Source organism: Oncorhynchus mykiss, chromosome 13, assembly GCF_013265735.2.
Source record: "Oncorhynchus mykiss isolate Arlee chromosome 13, USDA_OmykA_1.1, whole genome shotgun sequence".
Classification (NCBI taxonomy): Eukaryota; Metazoa; Chordata; class Actinopteri; order Salmoniformes; family Salmonidae; genus Oncorhynchus; species Oncorhynchus mykiss.
In genome coordinates, this window is record NC_048577.1 from 36,775,955 (window position 1) to 36,790,237 (window position 14,283).

General features: G+C 41.4%; 2 protein-coding genes across 3 annotated transcripts; both read right to left on the reverse strand.

Moving 5' to 3' along the window:
• Positions 1-1,979: 1,979 nt before the first annotated feature.
• On the reverse strand, positions 1,980-12,096 carry LOC118938279 (heat shock 70 kDa protein). 2 transcript variants are annotated; one of them, XM_036940945.1, is made up of 2 exons: positions 4,897-5,101; positions 1,980-4,099 (listed from the first exon to the last, which is right to left on the reverse strand). In XM_036940945.1, exon 2 carries the CDS (start codon positions 4,074-4,076, stop codon positions 2,142-2,144), a length of 1,935 nt encoding a protein of 644 aa, XP_036796840.1. In that variant the 5' UTR covers positions 4,077-4,099; positions 4,897-5,101; the 3' UTR covers positions 1,980-2,141. The 2 variants fall into 2 exon arrangements, with proteins under 2 accessions (XP_036796840.1, XP_036796841.1); XM_036940946.1 differs by lacking the exon at positions 4,897-5,101 and adding an exon at positions 12,004-12,096 and having other exon boundaries at positions 1,981-4,099.
• On the reverse strand, positions 8,860-12,075 carry hsp70b (heat shock protein 70b). Its single transcript, NM_001124745.1, is given in 2 exon segments — positions 8,860-10,980; positions 12,004-12,075. A coding segment is annotated over 1 exon segment (1,935 nt). The 5' UTR covers positions 10,958-10,980; positions 12,004-12,075; the 3' UTR covers positions 8,860-9,022.
• Positions 12,097-14,283: the final 2,187 nt, after the last annotated feature.

Genomic DNA, 14,283 nt, shown 5'->3' on the forward strand with positions numbered 1-14,283 from the left:
ACAAATAAATTCAGGTAGGTCCCGCCCCATTTCGTTCTGTTTAAGAAACAATCGGCAGAATGAATACACCCCTGATCACCCACACACAGTTAAATTTCATAGCAGCCACATAGAGCATTATCACTTTACTTGTTGTAAAATTCATTCTCGCATCTACAGGCTTTCCTCCTCTCACCTTTTCCCTTCACTTGTGGACTTCAGTACACAACACAACAGCTATCTGTGACTAGGCACAAAAACCTATCCTTGCCAAACCGTCACACCATAACCACTAACCGCTACACAACCTACATCGTCACCATATCAAGGTTATATTAAAACAAACCAAAATAGAACAAACACATTAGTAAACCCACAATCCAATCCCAAGTGTACAATCACGCATTACAGTTTACAGCAAGTAGTTTAGCAGTTAAACCGGCGGGCCCCGGTGCCCATACATTTATAAAACCAAAAGCTTACATTGACTTGGAAGAGTTTCAGTGTTGGATAGCCTTAGCCAGCTAGCTAACATAAATAGCAGTTATCTCTGTTTGAGTCAGGTTCTTTGGGTAGAATAAATTAGCTGCAATAGCTAAGTGAAAGGTAGACTAAGAAGAAGAAAACATCTAATGAAATATAGCTATCTCTCTCTCTCTATGCTGCTTCAACTATTGCCTTTCTCTCTTTGAGTCAACTACTCACTGCAGTGCTAGCTAGCTGTAGCTTATGCTTTCAGTACTAAATTAATGATCAGATCCTTTGGATGGAAAACTTGTTAGTTCATACTGCAAGAGATCTGATAGGTTGGAGGATGTCCTCCAGCTGTAGTCATAATTATTGTGTAATTCTATGGAATGTGGTGAGAACCACGAGGCTCCTAGGTTTTGAATTATTGAAGTCAATGTACCCAAAGAATTCGCCAGACATAGGCTATTTCTTTTACAAAACAACGTGCAACTGCAACTCAAACTGGCCATTGTTTTATTCTAAAGAATATGGCCCTTTATAATGTCCACTTATGTTCATATGCTGTATATAGCATCTTAACGTTTTAAAACAAAATAGATAAATCATTTGTCCAGCCTTTGCTGCTACGCTTGCAGAAGTCCATAATATGCTGCGACCCTAATCAAAAAGTATTTATCACCAAATAACAACAACTTAGCGATAGGTTGTTGTAACATTTGAACTTAAAACATGTTTTTCATTGAATTAAATAATAATTGTATGAGTGAGCACCTTATAGTTTCATTGTATTGACATTCCCAGCCTTATTTACAGTCGTCCGTTTTTGTTCAAAATATGAAGTCATTGAAACTGAAACACTGCATCCTGAATGGGTGGCGGCAGCAAACAATGTACTAGGCCAGCCATAATTTACAACCTGATAGAAATATGTTTTGGACTACCAAGAAATGTATTGGTGAATTATATTAATCATGCATTGAGCTGCATCCATCTATTCTGCCAACAATACCGTACTGTACAACATGGAATTTTGAGTCAAATAGAACCTATTTTAAAAAAACCTCTTACAAAGTTGGTTTTGAAGCATAAACTGTGAATTTGATATGTTTTACTGATATTATGATTGTCCGTTTGCAGATATGAAACAAAGTAGTTCAAATGCTGTCAGTTCCACTTTAAATACTTCAAAATCAGTCAAATATACAGTATTTGGTTCTTTGAGCTTGACACCAATAAGCACAAAGTAAGGAAAAATGTGACCTGTAATTGTTTTTTTTATATGTGCCAGAAGTGTATTTGTGCTGCTTTTTCCAAGAAGGACCATAGTGATTGTATCAGATGTTATCGCAGAATAAAGAGTTGATAAGCTAAACATTGTGGCCATTAAGGTGTCTTCACTTGTTCTCTCTGGTGGTTTAGCCGTCTATCAAAGTTTTGTTTACAATATTTCATGGTATTGTGTAAAAAATGTGAATAATCAATGTGTTATGATGAGAAGGAATTCAAGAAAACAGCCAACAGACCTAGAAACATATTTAAATACATTTTATTTGCAATGTCCAGCAATGCAATATGGTATGAAGCAACAGATGTACAGTGTGTTTTTACAAGTACAAAGTATTTCCTGGATAGTAAATTGTATGCAGTGATACTAATGCATTTTGAAAAGTCCTTTATAAAAATCCCTCACATTAGTCAATCTCTTCAATGGTTGGGCCTTGGGAGCTGTCACCAGAGCTGGTCCGTGCCTGGTCTCCACAGCAACCTGTGGGCATCCCTCCCTGCTGGTACAGCTTGGTAATGATAGGCTGGCATACTTTCTCCAGCTCCTTTAGCTGATGCTCATACTCCTCTTTGTCGCCCAGCTGGTTGTTCTCCAACCAGGAAATGGTCTGGTCGCACCTGTCCACCACTTTCTTTTTGTCCTCCTGGCTGATCTTGCCTTTCATGTTGTCGTCCTCCACGCTGCTCTTCATATTGAAGGCGTACGACTCCAGGGAGTTCTTGGCAGCTATCTTCTCCCTCTGTGCGTCATCCTCAGCTTTGTATTTGTCAGCGTCCTGCACCATCCTCTCAATATCCTCTTTGCTGAGCCGGCCCTTGTCGTTGGTGATGGTGATCTTGTTCTCTTTGCCCGTGCTCTTGTCCACCGCTGATACGTTCAGAATGCCATTGGCGTCGATGTCAAAGGTCACCTCGATCTGAGGGACTCCTCGTGGGGCAGGGGGGATCCCAGAGAGCTCAAACTTCCCCAGGAGGTTGTTGTCCTTGGTCATGGCTCTCTCTCCCTCGTAGACCTGGATCATGACCCCGGGCTGGTTGTCGGAGTAAGTGGTGAAGGTCTGGGTCTGTTTGGATGGGATGGTGGTGTTGCGTTTGATCAGGGCGGTCATGACCCCTCCGGCGGTTTCGATGCCCAGGGACAGGGGAGCCACATCCAGCAGCAGCAGGTCCTGGACGTTCTCAGACTTGTCGCCAGACAAGATGGCCGCCTGGATGGCAGCGCCGTAGGCCACCGCCTCGTCTGGGTTGATGCTCTTGTTTAGCTCTCGGCCGTTGAAAAAGTCCTGCAGGAGCTTCTGGACCTTGGGGATCCGGGTGGAGCCTCCGACCAGGACGACGTCGTGAATTTGGGCCTTGTCCATCTTGGCATCCCCGAGGGCTTTCTCCACAGGCTCCAGGGTTCCCCTGAAGAGGTCGGAACACATTTCCTCAAAACGAGCCCTGGTGATGGAGGTGTAGAAGTCGATGCCCTCAAAAAGAGAGTCAATCTCAATGCTGGCCTGGGAGCTGGAGGACAGTGTTCTCTTGGCCCTCTCGCAGGCTGTCCTCAGCCTCCTCAGAGCCCGCTTGTTCTGGCTGATGTCCTTCTTGTGTTTCCTCTTGAACTCCTCCACAAAGTGACTGACCAGGCGGTTGTCAAAGTCCTCCCCGCCCAGGTGAGTGTCTCCAGCTGTGGCCTTCACCTCAAAGATCCCATCCTCGATGGTCAGGATGGACACGTCAAAAGTGCCCCCACCCAGGTCAAAAATCAGGACGTTGCGTTCCCTGGACATGCCTTTGTCCATGCCGTAGGCGATGGCTGCCGCCGTGGGCTCGTTGATGATCCTCAGCACATTCAGCCCAGCGATCACTCCAGCGTCCTTAGTGGCCTGTCTCTGTGAATCGTTGAAGTAGGCAGGGACTGTGATGACTGCATTGGACACCTTCTGGCCCAGGTAAGCCTCAGCGATCTCCCTCATCTTCACCAGGACCATGGAGGAGATCTCCTCTGGGTTGAAGCATTTGTTCTCACCTTTGTAATCGACCTGAACTTTAGGCTTTCCTCCGTCGCTGACCACCTTGAAGGGCCAGTGCTTCATGTCGGCTTGCACGACCTGATCGTTGAACTTTCGGCCAATCAGGCGTTTGGCGTCGAAAACGGTGTTGTTGGGGTTCATGGCCACCTGGTTCTTTGCTGCGTCTCCGATAAGTCTCTCAGTGTCTGTGAAGGCCACATAGCTGGGTGTGGTCCTGTTGCCCTGGTCGTTGGCGATGATCTCCACTTTACCATGCTGGAACACCCCCACACAGGAGTAGGTGGTGCCCAGGTCAATGCCGATAGACGGGCCTTTAGCTGATGACATCTTGATGGTTTGGAGTTAGTTGCCTTCAAATGAATGAAATAATATTTTAGAAATTGATATTCTTCTACGAAAACCTAGGTGCAAGTAATGTCAATCTCCACCAACAGAGATGTTAGCCTAAATATACTTGAATAACAACCAGACCTGGGTTCAAATACATGCGTATTTAAGTATTTCTAATTCTTATTTTCTGTGTATTTGAGGATTTTCAAATACATGGTAATACTTTCCAAATGTATTTCCAAACACATTCCAATATTCAACTACTTATATTTCAAAATGTACTGGTATTTTAAAGTCCTTGAAAAACAATAATTAGCATTTGAACCCAGGTCTGAAAACAACACTGTTGTCAATGTTTGTGTTTCTTATTGGTGTTATATACATACATACATATATATATATATATATATATATATATATATAATATATATATTAGTGTTAGACACAATCATTTCTGCTAATCTATTACAGAGAAACTCTTTTCACAACAGGCCTCAATTTTTTCTATGAACACTCCTGAACAATATTGTGTTATCTTCACAGAATTAGAGCAGATTTTCTTAAAATGAACAAATAACTAATTATAATAAAATAATAATATGCTACAAAAAAAAGAATGTAGGCATAGTCTGTCCAATGAATATTATATCATTATAATATTATTTCTTTATTAGTTAACCAAATATTCTGGCATAATGTTATAGCTAAATCAGCTATGTCCACACAACCAACATAGCATCATTGTTTATTCTATCAAGTTTATAACTGTCACAGCCATTATGAAAATAGGGTCCTGAATGAATTCCCCTTTACTTACAGTTTATGAATGTAGAGGTCTGTTGAACGTGTCTCTTCTCTTTTCTTGCTTTCTTTTCCCTTTAGTATTCTCGTTGAGTCGATGTTTGAATCTGAATGTACTTCACCAGAATATATACCGCCCCCATTGCCTAAAAAATAGCACTCATGATTTCTAGCCATTTCTCGAACTCTCCGAATACATTGCTCAAGAGAGCGCAGCTTCCTGTGCAATGACGTAGGCTGCGAGGCATATGCACATGTCAGTTCTCTTATTACAGAGCGTTCGAGAGGCAAGGAGACCTGTCCAGAACGCACACACACAGCACACTAATAGTGAAACCATTATTCGTATTGATTAAAATGATCAAAAACCGTTAATGATTCAAATTTCAACACAAATGAAACAGCATCCGGGTTCAACCTTACTTAGTCGACATTTCAGTCTATCGGCCACACTGCAGTTCCTCAACAGTTCACGATATGTCAGTCTATACATTTTTTTCTCTCACTAATGAATAATAGACATGTATTGTAAGATAATTGAGTGCCTACTGCACAAGTGGTATGTGCAACTCACCACAAGTTAATGTGCCTCCAGGGAAGATCCTTTTTGTTGTATTTAAGCCAGACTATTTAAGATATCCAGTATTAATTGTTAAATGAAAGACAAATGATGAACACACTGGCTAATCCACCTCTATTCTATTCTAGTCAATGTTATTCTGTTCTAAACCATTCTAGTCTACCCTATTCCGTACTGATGGCCTATCAGTTCACATTTGCTTACCAAAAACAAGATATCTCCATGATATCCCCATCATGAGGATATCTTGTTAATGCTAAGCAAATGTGAACTCCTTGTGACATTCTCCTGTGAATTTTAATTACAAAAAACACAAATGGTAGCTAAAGTATTTGCTAATATGCATTGCATTCAGAAAGTATTCAGACCCCTTGACTTTTTCCACAATTTGTTACGTTACAGCCTTATTCTAAAAATGTATGAAATTATTTTTTTCATCATCAGTCAACAGTCAATACCTCATAATGACAAAGAAAACACTTTTTTTTTTAAAATTGTCTCATATTTATTAAAAATAAAAACAGAAATACCTTATTTCGCCAGCAGCTTACCACCCTGCATACCACTGCTGGCTTGCTTCTGAAGCTAAGCAGGGTTGGTCCTGGTCAGTCCCTAGATGGGAGACCAGATGCTGCTGGAAGTGGTGTTGGAGGGCCAGTAGGAGGCACTCTTTCCTCTGGTCTAATTTTTTAAAATCTTAATGCCCCAGGGCAGTGATTGGGGACATTGCCATGTGTAGGGTGCCATCTTTCAGATGGGACGTTAAACGGGTGTCCTGACTCTCTGAGGTCATTAAAGATCCCATGGCACTTATTGTAAGAGTAGGGGTGTTAACCCCGGTGTCCTGGTTAAATTCCCAATTTGACCTTCAAACCATCACGGTCACCTAATAATCCGCAGTTGACAATTGGCTCATTAATCTCCCTCCTCTCCTGGTCTGATTGAGCATTAATGGCAACAATGGCTGACAGTAAAATACTATGATTTCACGCACTTTAAGTTGCCTTACCATATCAGAATGCAACTACTAGATGAGGACACCCTTCACACTATATACACAGCAGTGCCGTTCAAGATTATGGAGGATTTCGTTTTATTACCATGGCCTTATTTCGATTATAGCATATTGGATGACTGTCATTCATATTCCCATTCACCCAGCTCAATGTCACATCAATAGGTTTAGGCTACTACATGACACTCAAATTTTCCCTATACCAATCAAGAGATTGCTACAACCTATAGCCTAGAAATGAAAGTTTATACCGTAGGTGCACAGGTCGAGAGACAAATTGGAGTGATCAAGGTGACAGGCAGAGACACATTCAATCCCATCTTGCACACTCTTGCCTGCATCTAGCTGATCTGGGGTGTAATCTTTAGTCCAAATAGTTGCAAAACGTTTCGAAAGTTTCTATTGGACAAATAAATTCAGGTAGGTCCCGCCCCATTTCGTTCTGTTTAAGAAACAATCGGCAGAATGAATACACCCCTGATCACCCACACACAGTTAAATTTCATAGCAGCCACATAGAGCATTATCACTTTACTTGTTGTAAAATTCATTCTCGCATCTACAGGCTTTCCTCCTCTCACCTTTTCCCTTCACTTGTGGACTTCAGTACACAACACAACAGCTATCTGTGACTAGGCACAAAAACCTATCCTTGCCAAACCGTCACACCATAACCACTAACCGCTACACAACCTACATCGTCACCATATCAAGGTTATATTAAAACAAACCAAAATAGAACAAACACATTAGTAAACCCACAATCCAATCCCAAGTGTACAATCACGCATTACAGTTTACAGCAAGTAGTTTAGCAGTTAAACCGGCGGGCCCCGGTGCCCATACATTTATAAAACCAAAAGCTTACATTGACTTGGAAGAGTTTCAGTGTTGGATAGCCTTAGCCAGCTAGCTAACATAAATAGCAGTTATCTCTGTTTGAGTCAGGTTCTTTGGGTAGAATAAATTAGCTGCAATAGCTAAGTGAAAGGTAGACTAAGAAGAAGAAAACATGTAATGAAATATAGCTATCTCTCTCTCTCTATGCTGCTTCAACTATTGCCTTTCTCTCTTTGAGTCAACTACTCACTGCAGTGCTAGCTAGCTGTAGCTTATGCTTTCAGTACTAAATTAATGATCAGATCCTTTGGATGGAAAACTTGTTAGTTCATACTGCAAGAGATCTGATAGGTTGGAGGATGTCCTCCAGCTGTAGTCATAATTATTGTGTAATTCTATGGAATGTGGTGAGAACCACGAGGCTCCTAGGTTTTGAATTATTGAAGTCAATGTACCCAAAGAATTCGCCAGACATAGGCTATTTCTTTTACAAAACAACGTGCAACTGCAACTCAAACTGGCCATTGTTTTATTCTAAAGAATATGGCCCTTTATAATGTCCACTTATGTTCATATGCTGTATATAGCATCTTAACGTTTTAAAACAAAATAGATAAATCATTTGTCCAGCCTTTGCTGCTACGCTTGCAGATGTCCATAATATGCTGCGACCCTAATCAAAAAGTATTTATCACCAAATAACAACAACTTAGCGATAGGTTGTTGTAACATTTGAACTTAAAACATGTTTTTCATTGAATTAAATAATAATTGTATGAGTGAGCACCTTATAGTTTCATTGTATTGACATTCCCAGCCTTATTTACAGTCGTCCGTTTTTGTTCAAAATATGAAGTCATTGAAACTGAAACACTGCATCCCGAATGGGTGGCGGCAGCAAACAATGTACTAGGCCAGCCATAATTTACAACCTGATAGAAATATGTTTTGGACTACCAAGAAATGTATTGGTGAATTATATTAATCATGCATTGAGCTGCATCCATCTATTCTGCCAACAATACCGTACTGTACAACATGGAATTTTGAGTCAAATAGAACCTATTTTTAAAAAACCTCTTACAAAGTTGGTTTTGAAGCATAAACTGTGAATTTGATATGTTTTACTGATATTATGATTGTCCGTTTGCAGATATGAAACAAAGTAGTTCAAATGCTGTCAGTTCCACTTTAAATACTTCAAAATCAGTCAAATATACAGTATTTGGTTCTTTGAGCTTGACACCAATAAGCACAAAGTAAGGAAAAATGTGACCTGTAATTGTTTTTTTTATATGTGCCAGAAGTGTATTTGTGCTGCTTTTTCCAAGAAGGACCATAGTGATTGTATCAGATGTTATCGCAGAATAAAGAGTTGATAAGCTAAACATTGTGGCCATTAAGGTGTCTTCACTTGTTCTCTCTGGTGGTTTAGCCGTCTATCAAAGTTTTGTTTACAATATTTCATGGTATTGTGTAAAAAATGTGAATAATCAATGTGTTATGATGAGAAGGAATTCAAGAAAACAGCCAACAGACCTAGAAACATATTTAAATACATTTTATTTGCAATGTCCAGCAATGCAATATGGTATGAATCAACAGATGTACAGTGTGTTTTTACAAGTACAAAGTATTTCCTGAATAGTAAATTGTATGCAGTGATACTAATGCATTTTGAAAAGTCCTTTATAAAAATCCCTCACTTTAGTCAATCTCTTCAATGGTTGGGCCTTGGGAGCTGTCACCAGAGCTGGTCCGTGCCTGATCTCCACAGCAACCTGTGGGCATCCCTCCCTGCTGGTACAGCTTGGTAATGATAGGCTGGCATACTTTCTCCAGCTCCTTTAGCTGATGCTCATACTCCTCTTTGTCGCCCAGCTGGTTGTTCTCCAACCAGGAAATGGTCTGGTCGCACCTGTCCACCACTTTCTTTTTGTCCTCCTGGCTGATCTTGCCTTTCATGTTGTCGTCCTCCACGCTGCTCTTCATATTGAAGGCGTACGACTCCAGGGAGTTCTTGGCAGCTATCTTCTCCCTCTGTGCGTCATCCTCAGCTTTGTATCTGTCAGCGTCCTGCACCATCCTCTCAATATCCTCTTTGCTGAGCCGGCCCTTGTCGTTGGTGATGGTGATCTTGTTCTCTTTGCCCGTGCTCTTGTCCACCGCTGATACGTTCAGAATGCCGTTGGCGTCGATGTCAAAGGTCACCTCGATCTGAGGGACTCCTCGTGGTGCAGGGGGGATCCCAGAGAGCTCAAACTTCCCCAGGAGGTTGTTGTCCTTGGTCATGGCTCTCTCTCCCTCGTAGACCTGGATCATGACCCCGGGCTGGTTGTCGGAGTAAGTGGTGAAGGTCTGGGTCTGTTTGGATGGGATGGTGGTGTTGCGTTTGATCAGGGCGGTCATGACCCCTCCGGCGGTTTCGATGCCCAGGGACAGGGGAGCCACATCCAGCAGCAGCAGGTCCTGGACGTTCTCAGACTTGTCGCCAGACAAGATGGCCGCCTGGATGGCAGCGCCGTAGGCCACCGCCTCGTCTGGGTTGATGCTCTTGTTTAGCTCTCGGCCGTTGAAAAAGTCCTGCAGGAGCTTCTGGACCTTGGGGATCCGGGTGGAGCCTCCGACCAGGACGACGTCGTGAATTTGGGCCTTGTCCATCTTGGCATCCCCGAGGGATTTCTCCACAGGCTCCAGGGTTCCCCTGAAGAGGTCGGAACACATTTCCTCAAAACGAGCCCTGGTGATGGAGGTGTAGAAGTCGATGCCCTCAAAAAGAGAGTCAATCTCAATGCTGGCCTGGGAGCTGGAGGACAGTGTTCTCTTGGCCCTCTCGCAGGCTGTCCTCAGCCTCCTCAGAGCCCGCTTGTTCTGGCTGATGTCCTTCTTGTGTTTCCTCTTGAACTCCTCCACAAAGTGACTGACCAGGCGGTTGTCAAAGTCCTCCCCGCCCAGGTGAGTGTCTCCAGCTGTGGCCTTCACCTCAAAGATCCCATCCTCGATGGTCAGGATGGACACGTCAAAGGTGCCCCCACCCAGGTCAAAAATCAGGACGTTGCGTTCCCTGGACATGCCTTTGTCCATGCCGTAGGCGATGGCTGCCGCCGTGGGCTCGTTGATGATCCTCAGCACATTCAGCCCAGCGATCACTCCAGCGTCCTTAGTGGCCTGTCTCTGTGAATCGTTGAAGTAGGCAGGGACTGTGATGACTGCATTGGACACCTTCTGGCCCAGGTAAGCCTCAGCGATCTCCCTCATCTTCACCAGGACCATGGAAGAGATCTCCTCTGGGTTGAAGCATTTGTTCTCACCTTTGTAATCGACCTGAACTTTAGGCTTTCCTCCGTCGCTGACCACCTTGAAGGGCCAGTGCTTCATGTCGGCTTGCACGACCTGATCATTGAACTTTCGGCCAATCAGGCGTTTGGCGTCGAAAACGGTGTTGTTGGGGTTCATGGCCACCTGGTTCTTTGCTGCGTCTCCGATAAGTCTCTCAGTGTCTGTGAAGGCCACATAGCTGGGTGTGGTCCTGTTGCCCTGGTCGTTGGCGATGATCTCCACTTTGCCATGCTGGAACACCCCCACACAGGAGTAGGTGGTGCCCAGGTCAATGCCGATAGACGGGCCTTTAACTGATGACATCTTGATGGTTTGGAGTTAGTTGCCTTCAAATGAATGAAATAATATTTTAGAAATTGATATTCTTCTACGAAAACCTAGGTGCAAGTAATGTCAATCTCCACCAACAGAGATGTTAGCCTAAATATACTTGAATAACAACCAGACCTGGGTTCAAATACCTGCATATTTAAGTATTTCTAATTCTTATTTTCTGTGTATTTGAGGATTTTCAAATAATGTGGCCACTTCTATTTAAAGTATTTTCAAATCATTTTATTTAAATACTATTTTAAACTAATTTCAAATACTTGTCTCCAAATACATTTCAAATACACCTAGGAACAAACAATCATGGGTTCAAATGCATGGAATATTTTAATTTTAAAATACACTTGTCTGTGTATTTGAGTATTTTCAAATACATTGTAATACTTTCCAAATGTATTTCCAAACACATTCCAATATTCAACTACTTATATTTCAAAATGTACTGGTATTTTAAAGTCCTTGAAAAACAATAATAAGCATTTGAACCCAGGTCTGAAAACAACACTGTTGTCAATGTTTGTGTTATATATTACTGTTATATACATATATACACACATATATATATATATATATATATATATATATATATATATATATATATATATATATATATATATATATAAATATTAGTGTTAGACACAATCATTTCTGCTAATCTATTACAGAGAAACTCTTTTCACAACAGGCCTCAATTTTTTCTATGAACACTCCTGAATAATATTGTGTTATCTTCACAGAATTAGAGCAGATTTTCTTAAAATGAACAAATAACTAATTATAATAAAATAATAATATGCTACAAAAAGAATGTAGGCATAGTCTGTCCAATGAATGTTATTATAATATTATATCATTATAATATTATTTCTTTATTAGTTAACCAAATATGCTGGCATAATGTTATAGCTAAATCAGCTATGTCCACACAACCAACATAGCAACATTGTTTATCCTATCAAGTTTATAACTGTCACAGCCATTATGAAAATAGGGTCCTGAATGAATTCCCATTTACTTACAGTTTATGAATGTAGAGAATGAACGTATCTCTTCTCTTTTCTTGCTTTCTTTTCCCTTTAGTATTCTCGTTGAGTCGATGTTTGAATCTGAATGTACTTCACCAGAATATATACCGCCCCCATTGCCTAAAAAATAGCACTCATGATTTCTAGCCATTTCTCGAACTCTCCGAATACATTACTCAAGAGAGCGCAGCTTCATGTGCAATGACGTAGGCTGCGAGGCGTCTGCACATGTCAGTTCTCTTATTACAGAGCGTTCGAGAGGCAAGGAGACCTGTCCAGAACGCACACACACAGCACACTAATAGTGAAACCATTATTTGTATTGATTAAAATGATCAAAAACCGTTAATGATTCAAATTTCAACACAAATGAAACAGCATCCGGTTCAACCTTACTCGACATTTCAGTCTATCGGCCACACTGCAGTTCCTCAACAGTTCACGATATGTCAGTCTATACATTTTTTTTCTCACTAATGAATAATAGACATGTATTGTAAGATAATTGAGTGCCTACTGCACAAGTGGTATGTGCAACTCACCACAAGTTAATGTGCCTCCAGGGAAGATCCTTTTTGTTGTATTTAAGCCAGACTATTTAAGATATCCAGTATTAATTGTTAAATGAAAGACAAATGATGAACACACTGGCTAATCCACCTCTATTCTATTCTAGTCAATGTTATTCTGTTCTAAACCATTCTAGTCTACCCTATTCCGTACTGATGGCCTATCAGTTCACATTTGCTTACCAAAAACAAGATATCTCCATGATATCCCCATCATGAGGATATCTTGTTAATGCTAAGCAAATGTGAACTCGTTGTGACATTCTCCTGTGAATTTTAATTACAAAAAACACAAATGGTAGCTAAAGTATTTGCTAATATGCATTGCATTCAGAAAGTATTCAGACCCCTTGACTTTTTCCACAATTTGTTACGTTACAGCCTTATTCTAAAAATGTATGAAATTATTTTTTTCATCATCAGTCAACAGTCAATACCTCATAATGACAAAGCAAACTTTTTTTTTTTAATTGTCTCATATTTATTAAAAATAAAAACAGAAATACCTTATTTCGCCAGCAGCTTACCACCCTGCATACCACTGCTGGCTTGCTTCTGAAGCTAAGCAGGGTTGGTCCTGGTCAGTCTCTAGATGGGAGACCAGATGCTGCTGGAAGTGGTGTTGGAGGGCCAGTAGGACCCACTCTTTCCCCTGGTCTAATTTTTTAAAATCTTAATGCCCCAGGGCAGTGATTGGGGACATTGCCCTGTGTAGGGTGCCGTCTTTCGGATGGGACGTTAAACGGGTGTCCTGACTCTCTGAGGTCATTAAAGATCCCGTTGCACTTATTGTAAGAGTAGGGGTGTTAACCCCGGTGTCCTGGTTAAATTCCCAATTTGACCTTCAAACCATCACGGTCACCTAATAATCCGCAGTTGACAATTGGCTCATTAATCTCCCTCCTCTCCTGGTCTGATTGAGCATTAATGGCAACAATGGCTGACAGTAAAATACTATGATTTCACGCACTTTAAGTTGCCTTACCATATCAGAATGCAACTACTAGATGAGGACACCCTTCACACTATATACACAGCAGTGCCGTTCAAGATTATGGAGGATTTCGTTTTATTACCATGGCCTTATTTCGATTATAGCATATTGGATGACTGTCATTCATATTCCCATTCACCCAGCTCAATGTCACATCAATAGGTTTAGGCTACTACATGACACTCAAATTTTCCCTATACCAATCAAGAGATTGCTACAACCTATAGCCTAGAAATGAAAGTTTATACCGTAGGTGCACAGGTCGAGAGACAAATTGGAGTGATCAAGGTGACAGGCAGAGACACATTCAATCCCATCTTGCACACTCTTGCCTGCATCTAGCTGATCTGGGGTGTAATCTTTAGTCCAAATAGTTGCAAAACGTTTCGAAAGTTTCTATTGGACAAATAAATTCAGGTAGGTCCCGCCCCATTTCGTTCTGTTTAAGAAACAATCGGCAGAATGAATACACCCCTGATCACCCACACACAGTTCAATTTCATAGCAGCCACATAGAGCATCATCACTTTACTTGTTGTAAAATTCATTCTCACATCTACAGGCTTTCCTCCTGTCACCTTTTCCCTTCACTTGTGGACTTCAGTACACAACACAACAGCTATCTGTGACTAGGCACAAAAACCTCTCCTTGCCAAACCGTCACACCATAACCACTAACCGCTACACAACCTACATCGTCACCACATCAAG